This window comes from Mus musculus, chromosome 1 (assembly GCF_000001635.26).
Source record: "Mus musculus strain C57BL/6J chromosome 1, GRCm38.p6 C57BL/6J".
NCBI lineage: Eukaryota > Metazoa > Chordata > Mammalia > Rodentia > Muridae > Mus > Mus musculus.
The window spans coordinates 70,484,788-70,502,236 of NC_000067.6; the positions used below are offsets into that span (position 1 = coordinate 70,484,788).

At 36.4% G+C, this 17,449-nt stretch overlaps 1 protein-coding gene across 2 annotated transcripts in view; it reads left to right on the forward strand.

The window, feature by feature from the left end:
- The window catches only part of Spag16 (sperm associated antigen 16), an 898,261-nt gene that overhangs the window by 657,916 nt on the left and 222,896 nt on the right, over positions 1-17,449 (forward strand). For both annotated transcript variants that reach the window (NM_029160.3, NM_025728.4), the window contains one exon: positions 8,994-9,120. In NM_029160.3, coding sequence (NP_083436.2) covers positions 8,994-9,120 — 127 coding nt within the window. The remainder of the gene's footprint in view (positions 1-8,993; positions 9,121-17,449) is intronic.

Genomic DNA, 17,449 nt, shown 5'->3' on the forward strand with positions numbered 1-17,449 from the left:
AATCTAAATAAGTTGAAATCAAAAATATGATGTGTTTTAACTGAAAATTACAAAGGCCTATGAAGTATAGTTAAAGTATACTTCACTCGACGGTTGCCCATTAGCACATAGACTAAACTTCATATAGAACCAATATCAAATAACATTGAGATTATGTTGAAGGCAAAGCACAAACCCCACCTGTGTGTCCATTTTGCCTGGTGTTGCCATGTGCTCCCTGAAAATGAGAGTAAGGTTATATGTACACATGTAGGTTAGCATGTTCTGAAACCTAATCAAAGAGAAATATGAGTTTGGAAAATATAAAAAGTATTGTTGTTGACGCTATTTGAGCCAGACATACATAGACATTTATTTTAGGTCTCAGGAAAGATATTGAAGGAATCTATCCATGGTGTAGGGAATAAAAGACAGTTCTTCTCCAGAGAGAAGATGGCAAGCTCATGGCCATCAGAGAGCTCGTCATCCCAGAAGCCAAGCCGCCTGGATCTTACCCACAGAAGCCACTGATGTTTGAGCTAGCTTAATTCGATGACAGCTTTCCTTCCTTACTTCCTATTCACTCTCTGCAATATTACTTCTCTGTAGTCAACTGTGGTGTGAAATAGTACTATAATGGAAGGAGGAATTATGATCCTGTGAGAGGCGGAAGGAACAGACATCATCCACTCTCACGCAGTGTGTACTAAAGTATGTTATTCTCCATGTTACTGCTAATGATGGCATTGTCCAGGTTCTCTGGAGAAGCATGGCTAAGAGGATGAGTGTATATTACAAAGGGGGCTTTAGCAGACTGGTTTTTCCAATATAGGCTGAGTAGTCCAACGGTGGCTGTCTGTAGATTAGAGAGTGAGAGCCGACCTGATGAGTTGAGGTCCCAATCTGGTGCTGAAGCCCTGGAAGACACCTGTAAAGTCATGGGTCTTTGGTAAGTGTTGGAAAGGCACAGGGCCTGGTTCTGCTGTCATCTGAGACTGGCAGCCCAGAGAGTATAATGGGACAAAAGTACTCAGCAGCAAGTAGAAGAGACAGGGGTGCTGTATGCCGTGTGTGTTTCATACACTTCTCTCTACAGTCAGCTGTTGCTGGAAGGGTCCTGTACTGGATAGTTTTATGTCAACTTGATACAAGTTAAAGTCACCTGAGAGGAGAGAATCTCAAGACCTCCATAAGATCAGACTGTATGTAAGCCCATAGGGAATTTTCTTACTTAATAATCAATGGAGGAGGGCTCATCTTACTGTGGGTGGTGTCATCCCTGGGCAGGTGATGCTGGGTTCTGTAAGAAAGCAGGCTGAGCAAGCCATGAGGAGCAAGCCAGTGTGGGGCTGTGGGGTGTAGGGGAGAGGTGGGAGGGAGAGAGCCCACATCTGACCAGAACGACTAGGCTCTGGGCAGGCAGACGCAGGAGGGCTGCCGGACACTTTCCACTTGGTCCTGGGTGGGCATCTGGCTGTGTGAAGCCACTGAACCCCACTCGATGGGGGGGTGGACAAGGGGCAGCCCCAGATATCAGGAGCCCTTAGGCAACACCCTCAGCCCTGGAGTTATGGGAGAGAGGGCAGAGGGAGAGAGGTTCCCATGCAGGCAAGAGTCCTTAGTCCAGTCTGTGCCTGGAGCATAGGAAGGCCTTCTGACAGGAGATTAGGCACGGGCTCTTGAGGATTAAGCCTATCCCATCTTCCAAGCACAGCGAGCCTTGGTGAACAGACACAGTGTATGGTTTTAGAGCTTTATTGTAGAAAGGCAGGGAAAACGGAGAGAAGGTGGAGAGAGGGGAGAGGGGAGCAGGCTTATTGTCCAGCCAGTGTGGCCAGATGTTGATCAGTAAGAAGCACTGTTTCAAAACACAAAAAGGTGTGCAGTTATTAGGAAAACAGCGAACCTCCTGTCTCTACCCCAAACACACTGCTGTGCCCCCACCATGATTCTTCTGTAATGCCCCAATGCTTCTGTTATGACAGTTTCCCTTGTAACTATTTCGTTTTCTCTTCTTTTGACAACCAGTTCAGGTTATCTGTCTGTATCTCCTGTGGGAAAATTACCTTTGATTTCGATGGATCTATATTTATTAGCTGTTTAATTTTTGGTGTCCATAAATTTATATCATGTTGTTTCTTTCCAGAAAAATATGAAGGCAGTTGAACATCTATTTATTTTAAGTCCTTTTAAAATAAGTATATGTCAGGGCTTGAGAGGTGGTTGTCTGCAGAGAACCTGAGTTCAGCTCCTAAACCCACATTGAGTGGTTGGCCATCACCTGTAACTTCCCCTGAGTAGGTATGACACCTTCTAGCATCTGCAGGTGCTTACACACATGTCTACATACAAACAAATAAATGAAAAGTAAAACTATTTTTTCAAAAAGCATATGGAGTTTTCATCAATGGCTTCAACTTTATTAAAAATAGAACAGAATAGAAATCCCTCTGTTGAGGAAATTCTAAACTTGTTTTTTATATGGTGCTTTCTTCTTTTACCTCCCAATTGATTTGTTTTGCTAACCTAATGTGATTTTTATATAATTGCAGCTTTATGAGAAAATGTGGCCTTTGTGATTGTTTTCATTTCTTCTAAAATTGTCTGGCCTACATAAAATTTCACATAATTGCTGGTTCTTAGTATAGTATAGTATAGTATATATGTATAATATATATACATACACACACACACACACACACACACACACACACACATATATACAAGGGAATATATATATTCCCTTGCTTCCTTCACCTGTCATTTTGATAGATAAATCTGTAATTACTTGGAAAATATTGATTTGGGAAATATTAATTTCAATGTAACTTAGTGGTATGGTGTTTGTCTAGCATCTTTAAGGTTTCAATCCCCTGTAACACACATACACACACACACACACACACACACACACACACACACACACACACACACGCACTCACTCACACATGCACTCAGGCTTGTGAAAGTGTGCATGCACACACGCAGCTTTATATTGAAGGGGAATTCTGGTTGTTGCTTTCAGCTCTTGTGCTCTCTGTTTTTATTTTCATATCTATTCTATAGAGAATGCCAGCATCCCTGAGTCCCTCTATATTGTAAGTTTTCCATTAAAGATGCAGAAACTTTATCTTGTGGTATTGACATCACTTATCCAGTTACTCAGTGTGCCACTGGGTTCTGAACCAGATTGTGAGATTCTTATAAATCCAAATTCTCTCAATTTGCCACTTACAAAGTGTAATTTCAAGAAACTTTGGCCAGAAACTTTTGTCCACCTTTTGTCTCATTTGATTGGGAAATCTTAGCACTACTCACAGCTTAGCAGTAAGTTGGGTTTTGTCTCCTATCTGACCCAAAGCTCTTTCAGACTCTGTTTCCTCACAGAAGCTAAAGGGGCCAATCACTTTTGAACCTGAGTTTGAGAGCCACTGTTTATTCGTATTGTGTTTCTGTTTTATCTTTCTTTTCCTTGTTAGCCTTTTATCAAACTATTTAATATAAATTAATTTTTATAAAAATTAATAATATTTAATATAAATCTACCTTTTAATATAAATTTTGCCCATTGGAAAGCTCATCTCCCAACAAGGATGATATACAGAAAAAGATGTGAATGCTGGCTGTTCATCTGTCTACTGTGTGGACTGCAGATAATTTGGTCTCTTTGTGGCTTAGTTTCTTCATCCAGAAATGCAGGGAATCACCAGTTACCAGTCATTTTGGTTCTTTGTATAAATACTTAGGACCCTAAGTAACATACAGTAATTATTTACTTAGTAGAAGCTATTGTTGTTGTTGTTGATGATGATGGTGATGTTGTTGTTGTTGTCAATTGTACTTTTGTAGGATTGTCTATGACCATGTAAACAAAATGTAATTTTCCTGGACCATCCTTAGTTGTATATTGTGAAATATGGGGGGAGCCTTACAACCTATCTGGTTGTGACGCTTATGTATGATAGTGTTTATCAGATACCCGAAGGCAGCAGTTTTTAACCTGTGGGCCGGACTTCCTTGGCTGAATGACCCTTTCACTTGGGTCCCCTAGGACCACCAAAAACCACAGACATTTACTTCATGATTCACAACAGTAGCAAATTCACATTAAAGGGTTCAATGAAAATACTTTTATGATTGGGGATCCAAATAACATGAGGAGCTGTAGTAAAGGGCCTTAGCATTATATAGGTCAAGAGCCATTGCCCTAAAGTAAACGGTGATCCATGATGGAAGTTTATGTGTGTGTATATATATATATATATATATATATATATATATATATATATATATATATATATATATATATAATATTTGTATTATAATAATAATATATGTATATATATATATATATATATATATATATATAATTCTTGTGATCAAGATTTTTTAGAATGTCAGTTCTCTGAACTGTTCTGTGCATTTGAGAAGTAGCTTTTGAGTCATATGATTTAGCATTTATTCACTGTTCTTTTCAAGTCTGAGAAGATTGTACCCACGTCTTCTGCAATCAACCAAAAGCATTTAATCCTAATCTGCAACACAAGAGCTTTCCTAAAGAGAGTTGTGCCTATATATGACTTTCCTCAACGTATCTAGAGTACGAGCCTTGTACCCAAATCGTAGCATAGTGTCTGAGTTTATAAAATCTGCCTTAATAGTCACATGACATATTTATTTATTTATTTTTTAAAGATTTATTTATTAATTTTATGTATGTGAGCACGCTGTAGCTGCATAGATGGCTGTGAGCCCTCATGTGGTTGTGGGGAACTGAATTTTTAGAACCTCTGCTAGCTCCGGTCAACCCTGCTCCGTAAATCCCACTCACTCTGGTTGGCCCCACCCCACTCGCTCAGTACCTGCTTGCTCTGGCCCAAAGATTTATTTATAAGTCTGTAGCTATCTTCAGACACACCAGAAGAGGGCGTTAGATCTCACTAAGGGTGGTTGTGAGCCACCATGTGGTTTCTGGGATTTGAACTCAGGACCTTCGGAAGAGCAGTCAGTGCTCTTACCTGCTGAGACATTTTGCCAGCCACATGACATATATATTTTTAATGGATATTATTCCCTTATGAAACAGTCTTACATTAACTGAAACTGTATATGACCCTATTAGCATTTCATGTTTTTTCATTTTCTTATGATATATAAATGAATATGCTGTTTTGTGAGAGAGTGGGGCAGTCAGCCAGCTTCCTGCCGCTGTCCACATCAACTTGGCATCAAGAAGCTTCTAGTTGTCAGGTGACTGTATAACCATGCAGGATGCATTTTTTTCTATGTTAGATTATTGTTACAAATTCTTATTATTTTTAATTCCTATTAATAAACAAGAATTTAAATCATAGCCTCTTTAATGTATACATTTAGATTCAATATTGAAAGTGTCCAAAGTATGCATTGTTGATATGTGTTTTAAAATTTCCCTTGTTATATTATCATCATAAGATAGATTGGCCCTCTGTTCCATGCCTTTCTCTAACACATAACTTTGTGTTTACATAGCATTTTGCAATATAGGTCCTTGATTTTAAAGGTTGGCAGGCTGAACCAGGGCCATCAGAAATGGTTACTATTCAATTTCTACTTTGCATTAAATCCACTTTGATACATTATACCTGTATTATTTAACTAATCTGAGTCTCTCTCAAGATTTTTGAAGTGTATTTGTTATTTGACATAATTATAAAGTATTTTATGTATATGAATGTGGGCTCGTGTGTCACAGTGAAGATGCATGTGTGTCTGTGCCTCTGGGTGTGAGTGGCGATCACAGGACAACTTCTGGGAGTCAGTTTTCTTCTATTATGGCTTGCAGGAATCAAACCCCAGTCATGAAGCTTGTATCACAAAGGCCTTCTACCTGCTGGTCCATTTCACCAGATCATTTAACTCTGACAATAAATTTGTAGCAGGGCGTGGTGGCGCACTTGGGAGGCAGAGGCAGGCGGATTTCTGAGTTCGAGGCCAGCCTGGTCTACAAAGTGAGTTCCAGGACAGCCAGGGCTATACAGAGAAACCCTGTCTCAAAAAAAAAATTCATTTGTATGACCATTAGTTCTTTAATATTTCTATAAGTTAAATATATCCTTTAAAACACTGTCAGCACTGATAACTCTATACTCTCTTCATTCTCACTTGCTCAATTATTTAATAAAAGGTCAAGTGCTAGCATGTAACAGGAACTAAGCCAGGCCCTGGGGATTATAGACAGAGCACAGGCAGAACTGAACTTCTTTATGAACTCTGTACTTAACTGTTCTTTTCTGGACACTATATCTTAGTACTGATGATGGAACAGGACCTAACCTGGAATTACATTTTAGAAACATTGTCAGCGCTCAGTCTTTTACAATCTTAGATAATCTCACCATAGTCCAGAACATATTTTCTTTCAAATCTTGCTTAGTTTCGGCTAAGTACAAAACAATTATCACTGTCCTTAGTCTTATCTGTTGTAAATTTTATACAGCATGGTTTTCCCCCAGGTCACCATCTGATCTTTTACCATGTCTCTGTGCCTCAAGATTTCCAAAATACACTCCAGTGTTGTAATGCTGTTCTAAATTGATGCCCTGTTTTAAGGAGGGATGTAGGCTAATGTCATTCCAATTTGACTGAGGTGAGAAAAGGTAGTTTCTGGAGTCTTTAGGATATTCCAAATTCTTGATAACCCTTTTATCACCTATATTGTTTGTTTCTGACTCAAAACTATAAGAACTAAAATTAATAGCCTTAAGATTGTTAAAGCAGGATTTAGACTAAACTAAAATGTTATAATCACCTCTATGGTAGTATTATTCACCTTCTAATTTAATGCGTATTTTCTGGGGCTGCATTATGCTACAACTATCATGATAGGCTATATATGTACCCTCTCTGTTTATTATAACTAAGTAGTTATTTTATTAACTAGTATCATACAACTATCAAACTTAAAAATCATATTATATCTCTTAGTAAGTTATTATGTTTAACTCACAATAATACATCTTAAGTCATAGCCTCTAATTCTTAAGGCAATGAAAACCATGGTTAAATTATGGTCACCACTCAAAGGTTCATAAATATTACTATGCATTGATTTTACTGAATCATGTAGCACATCACATGGTTTATTAAAAGCATATTATAAATTGTTGAGTCATTTTAATATTTTAAACTACTGAACATTAATCATTTGGCAGCAGCATTTGAGACATTAAACATAAAAACATTTTAATATTTCTTTTCACCCAATATAAATGAAAAGACTAGTTTTTTTTTTTAATTTTGAGTGTGTTTCCTCAAGGTTTAATACTCATTGTGGTAGGTCATATTTTTAAATCTATTTTAATTTAGAGTCTCCAGACAAAGCCCAACTCAATAAACATGCCTATGGTGAAAGGTGCACCCAAATTAAATTCTGATTAAAACTTATGTACTGTCTTCTCTAGGTTGAACAACAATCCCATTTGTGATGTCTAAAAATGATTGAAAGCCTCTGTATTTACAGAAAACGTTTTCTAATTTGTAATATCAATATTCCCTACTAAAACCTATGAAAAGATCTTCCTTTTTTTTTTTTTTTCCTGCAATGAAAACTCACTGATTCCTCACAATTCTTGTGTTTACATACTTGAGGACATTCCAGATTCTCTCTGCTCCTTTTAAGTCATAAAATTGATTAAGCATCTCATTTGTTAGAATGGGGACACAGCTTTTATATTACTTTGCCAGTGACAACAGTTATGGAATTTTAAAACTAGTGGCATCCCAGTACTACTGGTGTGCTTAGAGACCTGGAAAGAGTCCCTGGAACTCTTATTTATAGATGTTGTTCAGTTCTTACAGGAAGGATATCCTACTAGTGGCAAGTAAAAAGTATAACCTTGATAACCTTGATAGAAATAACAACGTTGTTTCATTATAAAGTTAATACCTTTAAGACATTTAAAAATTAAGAAGGGAAGTTTTTTTACTTGACAGTTTAAAAAAAATCAAACTAGATTTTAAAGGGGAAACTGTAAAACTAATTGAAAAGAGTCAGTCTAGGGAGTAGCTGAGAACAGTGATGTGGTTCTACTGTGCCCAACTCACTGCACTTGTGAATGAGCAAAGAGACAGAAGGCAAAACAATGAGACTGAGGGTAGATGCAGAGCAGAAGCCCCTCTCGCCTGCCACCTCATCCCAAGTCACTGATGTGGATTGGTTCTCAAAACCTGACATTTGTTCTGAGAGGCTAATGTCTAGACAGGAAACCTAGGCAGCCATGGACCTCCTGAAGGACGAGCTCAGGTAATTGCTGTGCTGGAAAACCCTCTTCCCTTGCTTCATTAAAACTGATTCATCGCGTCTTCTATTTTTTCCTCTGCTGTATCCAAACACCTTCCTCCTTGTTCCAACACAACAGTTACTAATTGTCACTGGTTTTGCTTTATAAAATTGTTTGTTTTAAGCACTTTTCCTGCAAGAGCATTAAGCATAATCAAACAGATAGAATATGTTAACAAAGTAGCCCAACCACCTCTGCTGAGAAGTTTGTCTAAAGGACCACAGTAAGTATCATTTACCTGCAGCCAGGTTCATCTCCTGACCATCGCACCTATTTATCTTCCTAACTCCTAGTTTCACTGCATTTGTGGCATCAAATACCATTACAAGTTCATAGGAGTCGAATTAAGTGAAATGCACATATGAAGTATTTTTTTTAATATTTGTAGTTTTGTGTGTAACATATCTTAAAAACATAATTTGCATAATATAATGAAATATAAGGGTTTATATATTTTATACTTTTATATCATTTTGCATAACTAAAGTCTAAGTGTTTTCTTAAAATTTATTTTTCTAATTTTCATGTAAGGCTTCACATCTTAAGGAAAGATTTGATGTAACTTTATAATGATTTCTTTTTAGGTTCCAGAAATGTATTTTTTGTGGCATTGATAAAACTGGAACATAAATCTCATAGTTATGTTTTTACTACAGGTTATGATATATCTATTTTTTATTATATGTTTTAAAGGGTCACATAATAGCATCCTGTGATGCCCGTGGAGTTACAAAGCTGTGGGACTTCCGGAAACTCATTCCAATCGTGTCCATTGATGTGGGTCCAAGTTCGGGAAATGAGGTGAACTTTGACCAGTCAGGTAGGATCTGTTTTGTTTCACTATTGGCACCTGATGAACATTTTTTTTTAAATCTAAAATGCCTTTTTTTTTTCTCAAAGTTTTTGGTAAAACTTTGTATGCAGTTTATAATTTTCTGTTTTGAATATATCAGCTGTGGTATTTCTAGTTTATCAAAATCATGACTCTTACTGTGAAACAATTGTATTGATCTCATAAAGGAATAATTAACATAAGGAAATAAAAAAGGAAGGTATTAACCTAGAGACATCACAAGCTTGCTGACAGCATCATGAGTATTCTTATAGCCATGTCCCATATCTTACCTACTTGGCTCCCTGTAATGTAAGTGATTCAGTGGAGAGTAACAAAAATTATATCTAGATAAACTTGAAATATTTTAATGGAATAGGTTAATTATAAAACGGTTAATAAATTGCTCTGAAATTCTCTAGAATTTATGCACATATTCATCTATTATTGTAGTTAAATGTTTTATGCTTTATGAAGTTTTTGTAGCATTTTTCCTGAAATACATAAGAATTATCAAGCAGATAAAATATTTTATCCCTACTGATGATGAATAGAGTGGAATCTGATATTAAGTAAATTGATTTCAATTGTTGACTTAGAAGATTAAAGTACGACTGCTTCACCATCTTTAGTGGTAGACTCTGTGAAATGAGGGACGCACAGTATATCTTCCCTTTGATAGTGATGCGTATTTAAGATTTTTGAACTTTTGAGAATTCCTCAGTCTTTATTTGTAATCAATTAAAATTTTAATATGACTAAACTTCAGTTGTAAAGGAAGAAATAAACATATAAGAAGAAAAATGCTTCATTTAAAAAAAATAGTTCATATTAATTCCGTGGTTTACCAAGAATAATTCTGGAGCCATAAGATAATTGCTGTGTGTTTGTTAAAACTGGTTTTGTGTTATTACCATTAAGCATCAGAATATATAAATGGTAAGTTATCGTCTTAAATTGTATGTTGCATTTTCATTGCATGTGAACCTATATAAACCACTGGAAACAAAGCGTTTTTCGTTATCCAGTATGGTGGCACCTGCATGCAATGCTAAGGAGGGAGAGGTAGGAGAGTCCTAAGTATAAATGAGAGTTTCAAAAAGTAAAGAAAAAAATTTTAATGATATTCATGGCATTATGACATTTATAGTCTGTCAGAATTCAAAGAGAGGACACAATACAGAATCAAAGATTCTAACTATCAGTTGGAAATTTCATTCCGTATTGTTATATATAAGATATTAATAGTTTAATGTAAGGTTCTGACATGTAAATCTGCACTGTCATCAGATCTCCATGGGTGTTTCTACCTCTCTAAATCCATTTTGATTGCCTTAAGCAGTACTCATATCTTTGAACATTGAAGTTTGAATGGTAAAACAGGAGGCTGTAACATTCTAGTACCAGAAGTTAAGGTCCTTTTAAAAAGTATTGCACAATTAAAAATAGCTCTATATTTAATTGTAATTATTAGATGTGATACTGGTAAATTTTTTATTGACCTTTGCTTTCCAGTTGGAAAGTTCTTTGTACAGCCAGGCAAAAATGATTTTAAATAAATATCAGCATCTATCTTTTGCTGCACAAACCAATATATTAAAATCTAGCTATAGCAAATCTGTTTTTTCTTCCATGGCTACCAAACTCCTGGTCATACACTAATGTTAAGAAAAGTATAGATATTTGATATTAGAATGATGAGAAACATAAAGACGGAAACTGAGAACCAGAGATCCTGTTATTAGGCCACAGCAACACAATTTCAGTTCAACCTTCCCATCCCTTTTACCATTTCTTCAAGGAACATATGATAATTAATTTTAATTCAATGTGCACAAGAAATTACCGTCACAACGCTTTTCTCATTGAATAATAAGGAACCTGTGCTTCTCTACAGACATCTGCAATGGCCCTTTAAATATATATATATATTTATATATATATATATTTATATATATATATTTAAATATATATATACCAAACATTGGGTTAATTAGTGGGAGTCTAAGTCAAATCAGAACATGAACAAAAGGATTTTTTAAAAAGTATAGTACTGAGGATTTTGTTCTTCTGAAGAAAGTAAAGAAGAGTAAAGATCTGGAGTTAGCCAACATGGTAATAAAGATAAGTGGCTCGTATATCTTTGCTAATTGCTATTTGTTTGGGATAAAATATTCAGTAAGGAAATGTAGCAGAATTGCATTATGAAAAAATACCTGAAATACAATATAAAATCAAGTCGGAATTAATAAAGTCAAAATATGTATCCATCTGAAGATGACAAGTTTGTATTTGTTCACAGGGCAGGCTAATGCAAGTATAGATGGTATGAATCCAAAAGAGCAAGAGAATATTGACCTGGCTAAAAATAAAACTCATTGATTGGGAATACACATTGAGTTTTTGCTAAGCCATGTCTCCTGGTCGAAATTTGTGACAGTGTTACCCAAAATGTTATTCATCACAATTTCACCTTTTTAGAGGCAAAACTCTAACTGCCCTAGCTGTACTCTGGACCTAAGAGAAAGTCATTATCAATAGGCATGCACAGCTACCTCAGTGTCAGGAAATGCATGTGAATGTTTGGGTAACATCTTAGCTAAGTTGGTAAAAACAAGAAATGTGTTACTGTTATAAATTCTAAGTGATCATTATATACCTTGATCAATTTCACTGAAGGGCAACTAGAGAAATATTTCATGCTGTCACCATAAACTCTGAGTTATTTCTGTAGATACTGGATTTCTAATGACTGAAAATCTAACACAGTGTAAGAAATAGATTGAAGATCATAACACAACTTAAAGGTATTATCTGAACTATTATTTTCAAATTTCATGAATATAAAAACAGATAATTAGAAGTTGTAGAAAAATATTTTCATTTTATAATTACAAATGTATGTTCTAAGAAATGGCTCTTTACCTGTTTTAAGATTGATATCCTTAGTGCATCATTTGTAACAGGTAGTTTGGATAAAGAAGTTTATACCCCAGAATTATAAGTGCACAATGCATATTACAACTCAGACTCTTATATTTAATAACATCTTCGGCATTGTTTAGACAAATTACTTAATCACCTTGAAATATCTTTACTCATGGAAATAAGAGAGGATATAATTACCCAGTGTTTAATGGTGGGACAATGGTTCAAAGGGACAATGGTGTCACACAATAAGGAAATCTGAGTTTGGTCTTTTACGTTTCTTAAAACTGGAACGGATCTCAGAGATTATTCCTCTCATTTTCGGAATAAGAAAAGTCAGTTGGTCTGCTTGTGAGTGGGCAAGATGTCTAAGAACGTATGCCCGTCAATGGATTAGAGAAAGAAGCCTAAACCTTTTTCTTTTATTGGGACTTTGTTGAAATCACTAACTGAGACTGCACTATGTTTTATGAAATGTACATTCTATATTTAAACATTTGAGCCTGTATAAATCACTGCGGATGGCTTTGCTTTTCCACTGCTGAATCAGCCCCGCACGCATTGGAAAGAAGAACTGCCCGTGGCACAGCATTATTTACATAATGTTTCATTTACAAGTGCATTGCCTGTGACAAATACAGATTATCTGTGTTTATAGATGTATCCATATATTAGTATAAACTTATAACACTGTATTTGTGAGAGGATAAATGTTTCTTTCTCATTAAGAAAAGAGCCTCCTGGGAATGTAAAACAACAAGTTTTTGTGAATATTCACTATCTAAATAATATCTTTCACTTGGTCATATTTAAAGTGTCATATGTTTTTTTTTCCATTCAAACATTATTGCTTGTTTCAGAAAATGTTAAATGCAGTTGCATGGTGAAAGCAATAAAAGTGCACTCAAAGGATCTATACATACATTCCCCTCTCCACATCTCTTGTTTCACTGTGCTTATATACTTCAGCAATATTTTTTGTGCTCCTTTGTAAAAGGTAATTCCAGTGCATTTGTAAAGTAGCCATAGCTCTAGAAAATGCAGGGGCAGAAATTTGAGCCAGCTGCAGGCTCTCCTCTAGAAAACCTGTAGGTATCAGATCATTGAAATAGGCAAAGTTCCCCAGCTTTTGGAGAAAATCCTAAATGTCCCCAACAAACAGAACCATGCCAGAAATCCTACAAGAAGGGGAAAAAACAAAACCAAAACCAAAAAAAGAAATCCAACTATTTTTCTTGCTCTCAACCTATTTTTTTCAAAGCAAGATATCCCCCAAAATCTTTGGCTCAAATTGGTCAGTATTGATTAATAAATGCTACCAGTGCATCATTTTGTATTTAAAAGTCAGTTTCTGATCAGCAGTAATGGTGCATGCCTTTAATTCCAGCAGTTGGAATGCAGATGAAGTTGATTTCTGAGTTCGAGGCCAGACTGGTCTAGGGAGTGAGGTCCAGGACAGCCAGGGATACACAGAGAAACCCTGTCTGGAGAAAACAAACAAACAAACAAACAAACAAACAAACAAACATTCCATTTCTGAGTAAGTCCCCCTGGTGGAGCACACAGGAGAAAACAAAAAACAAAACAAAAATCTCTAGTTTAGAGGTTGTTTTTTGTTTGTTTTAATGGTTGGATGATTTGGGTAGAATCCCTAAATACGAACCTCAGTTCATAGGCAGTGTCAGAAACTTATAGGATATTCCACCCCAGCCATGAGTGGGTAGCAAGGACTGGCCATACGTATTTCCAAACAGTGGAAGGGTAGTGAGTTGTAGGATGGGGGAGTATGGGAAAAAAAATCTTGAAACAACAGCAGTTTTCAAACACTAAAAGGTAAGCAATTAAAAAGATAATGCAACAGTAGTTCCTAACACAGTGTGTCAGGCAAACCACATGACTTACCCCAGTCTACTGCCCAGATTCAACTACTACATTTTACCTCAGGAAAGGACAGACTGACAGGTCACACTTAATAACTTCTGGGAGACTGAAGGAAGGGAGCTAGAGAGAACAAGCCTTGGAGGTCAGAGCAGCCTCAGTTTGCAAGACAGAGTAGGGTAGGGTGAGGGCAATGTAGAGAGACCCTGGAGATCTGCAGACACTCCTCCACTTCCTCCACTTGCTAGCTGAGTAAGGACTTGTGAATTTGTGAGTAAGAGCTTAAAGTCAAGGGGAAGATGTCTAAAGGTATAGAGGGTAAAATTCCAGGAGCTCATAAGGCTTATGTAGGAATAGTTTATGTTTCTCTAGCCAAGGAGGAAAATCCGGCAACTCAAAGGCCAAAGAGGAGAGCAGGAATTGAAGGGTCACTGCCAGCTGGGCAACAGTCTCATTTACAAGCATGTAGAAAGTGCCAATTTAAATATCATCCCTATTGGGCTTTTACTAGGATAAAGGAAAGCCTAAGAAGGGACACTCAGGAGAGAGCTGTCTCCACCCAGACCACACCTCTGGGCTGAGATTCACACTACTGTCTTTACAGTCATAGAAGGGGTTTGTCCCTACTTAAATCTCACTACAAATTAATAGTGTCGTTCTTGTCCCATGTTAGAGATGAAGAAACTGAGAAACCAAAACTTTATCAATATTATTGTCCATTGCTGTTTAAATGTAGAGTTGGCACTCAATGATGGTCAGTCTCTATTCTGAGAAATAAGTTATATATTCTCCTATCCTTTCTATAACAGAATGTGGTTCCATATTGCTACCTGAAAATGTTTTACCTGAAGCTGAGATACCGCATCCTGTTATAAGCATTAATTACCAACTAGTTGTCCCTAAAATTTATAAAACTATCAAAAGACAGTCTCTGTTGTTATCTGCCAGATTTCTTACATGTCTCCTAGGCAACCTGAGCACCTGTTCTTCACTGCCAGGGTTGGGGGTGCAGCTGAACCTCCAACCCTGTACCAAGTATAACTTCTTATCCATGCACTAAGTCATCTATATATCTCAATAAATTTCTACAACGTTCACATGGCCAATCTGAAGTCCTCTGGTTTTAGAGTTTTTTATTTTCACCGTCAATTACATTTCTGGTCACTTATCTGGAAAAGATCGCATTATACTTGAGAAATTATATAAAGCTATTTTTTGTCATAGCTTCAGCTCTGTGGTTCTTATTTCTGTCATTTATGATCAAGTACAGTCTAGATTTTTTTGTGTGCCTTGTATAACTCATAACATGCAATAAATGTTATCAGTAGGAAGGCTATATAGAGATGGCTGGAGAGGTGATGGTGGTGCTTAGAGCCTAGAGCCTTTCATACCTGTGAGGCAAGCATTCTGCCATGGAATGCTTCCTCCTCAGCCCTCTGTTATGTAAGTCCTGGGTTATTTAGAAATAAATATTAAAAACTTAAATAAGAAAGGAAGGAAATAAGACAACATCTTTTATGCCTCAAGCTTGGAAAGATGGAACTGATCCTATAAAATACATTTTTAAGGACACAGAGCAATCAGAATAGAAGATAAAATATAAGAAATAGGTCACCAGAGGACCCAGGTCAATTATTTTAAGGCTCTATTGTTTAATTTTGTTTCTATTGGTTCCTCTGAACATAAACTATCCAATCTGTTCTTAAGTAAATATAGCTCACTCTGATTCTGGACCAAGGAATGAGAAGAACTTTAGAAAATCAGATTATAGCCCTTTTGGCTATAAAGGTAGAATGGTCACCTGCAGGGATATGTGCAGTCCTTTGGGTATACAGGCAGAGCAGGCACCTGCACAGATATGTGCAGTCCTTTGGGTATACAGGCAGAGCAGGAACCTGCAGCGATGTGTGCAGCCCTTTAAGATGTAGAGTAGAGCTGTGAAGGGAGGTGCATGTCATGTAGAGAACAGGGCTTTCCTCTTCTGTCATCACAGACCTTTTGGTTGTGTTTTATTTCTCCCACTTAGAAACATTTTAAGAGCTTTAATTTCTTATTTGTAATAATAAATTTACATGCTCTCATACTTCTGTGAAAACTGTTTTATTTCATTACTGTAAATTGGGAATTATATTAAGAAAAAAATGGAGATTCATAGGGACAGGCTTCATGCTTTCTCTGTAATAATAGCCAATTTTTCTTCTTTGATTTTTGTCTTATTATGCTCCATGATAAAAAGCAACTTAATTTGCTAAGAGTAAACACAAGAAGTAACATGATGATACAAATGGGAGTTTCTTGAAAATTTCAATTAAAGACATATTAACCACAAATCCATTAATTCAGGGATAATGAATATCAATTCATTATAACTATGAGCCTGGATTGACAGGTCTAGCATCTTTTCTGATTGTTAGGTGACTATGATATTCATTTCTTAGTTGGGTATAGACTGGGATTCCAACAGTATGTCATCCATACTGAAACTGAAGCTCATTTGAAATTCACAATTTATGATGGATTTTTATACCTGGAAATTGCCTGAATTCTACAAATTACAATAGAATTTATATGTGGAACTGAGTCTTGTTTTCCTACATTATGATCACAAAGGTGTGTAGTTTATCTGGTGATAAAAGCACTGCACAAGCATATGGAAGCTCCTTTCGGAATGGTCTACATATGTAAAACTAATTTTAAAAGTGGCTAATATTTCCCTATCCCCAGCTAGCTCCTAAATAAGCAAGACAGAAATGACTAGTTTTGCCTAATTAGCTTTATAGCATAGTAGCTGAGCAGTTATGGATCTATTCTAATCCTCTAAGATAATCTGGCTACCTCCCAGCCAACTAATCACGTAAATATAAGGAGTTTTTTCTTAGTAGCTTAGAAAAAAGTATAGAATTTGATTTTAAAAAAAAAGAATGAGCCTTGCTGACTGTAGATCAGATGTGAGGTCAGGTACCATTCTGAGACTTTAGACCACACCACAGTTTGCTGTGCAGGATTAATGTCACACACAACCTTTATTGGAGACACTTCTTTTTACAGTGCATAAGAGTTAATGGAGCAATTCACAGGTGATCAAACTATTAACAATAAGTGACTATTGAGTGCTAAGTCCTAAATGAGAATATCTATACCACCTCCTTGAAGGGTCAGGGAACATCTTTGAGAAGGAGAGGCAGGTGATGTAAGAGTCAGAGGAAGCAGATAGGTGCTTTGAAACTTTCTTCTGAATGGAACGTGGCACTGCACTCACTAACTCACTGCCTCTGTGGTAGCTGATACAAGATTAAAGCCATGAATATTTCATCATGTCTAGGGAAGGGTTCATGAAGCCCCACCTCTTCTTGAGGGACTATATGGGAACTATTGGTTGCTGGGAAAGAGAATATTATATTATTTACATTAGTGATGTAGCCACTGATAAATTCCCTAAGCTACATCAAATAAGTCTCTTCTGCATTCATGAAGCAATTTTCTAAATCCAGTATGTCACATACACAAACAA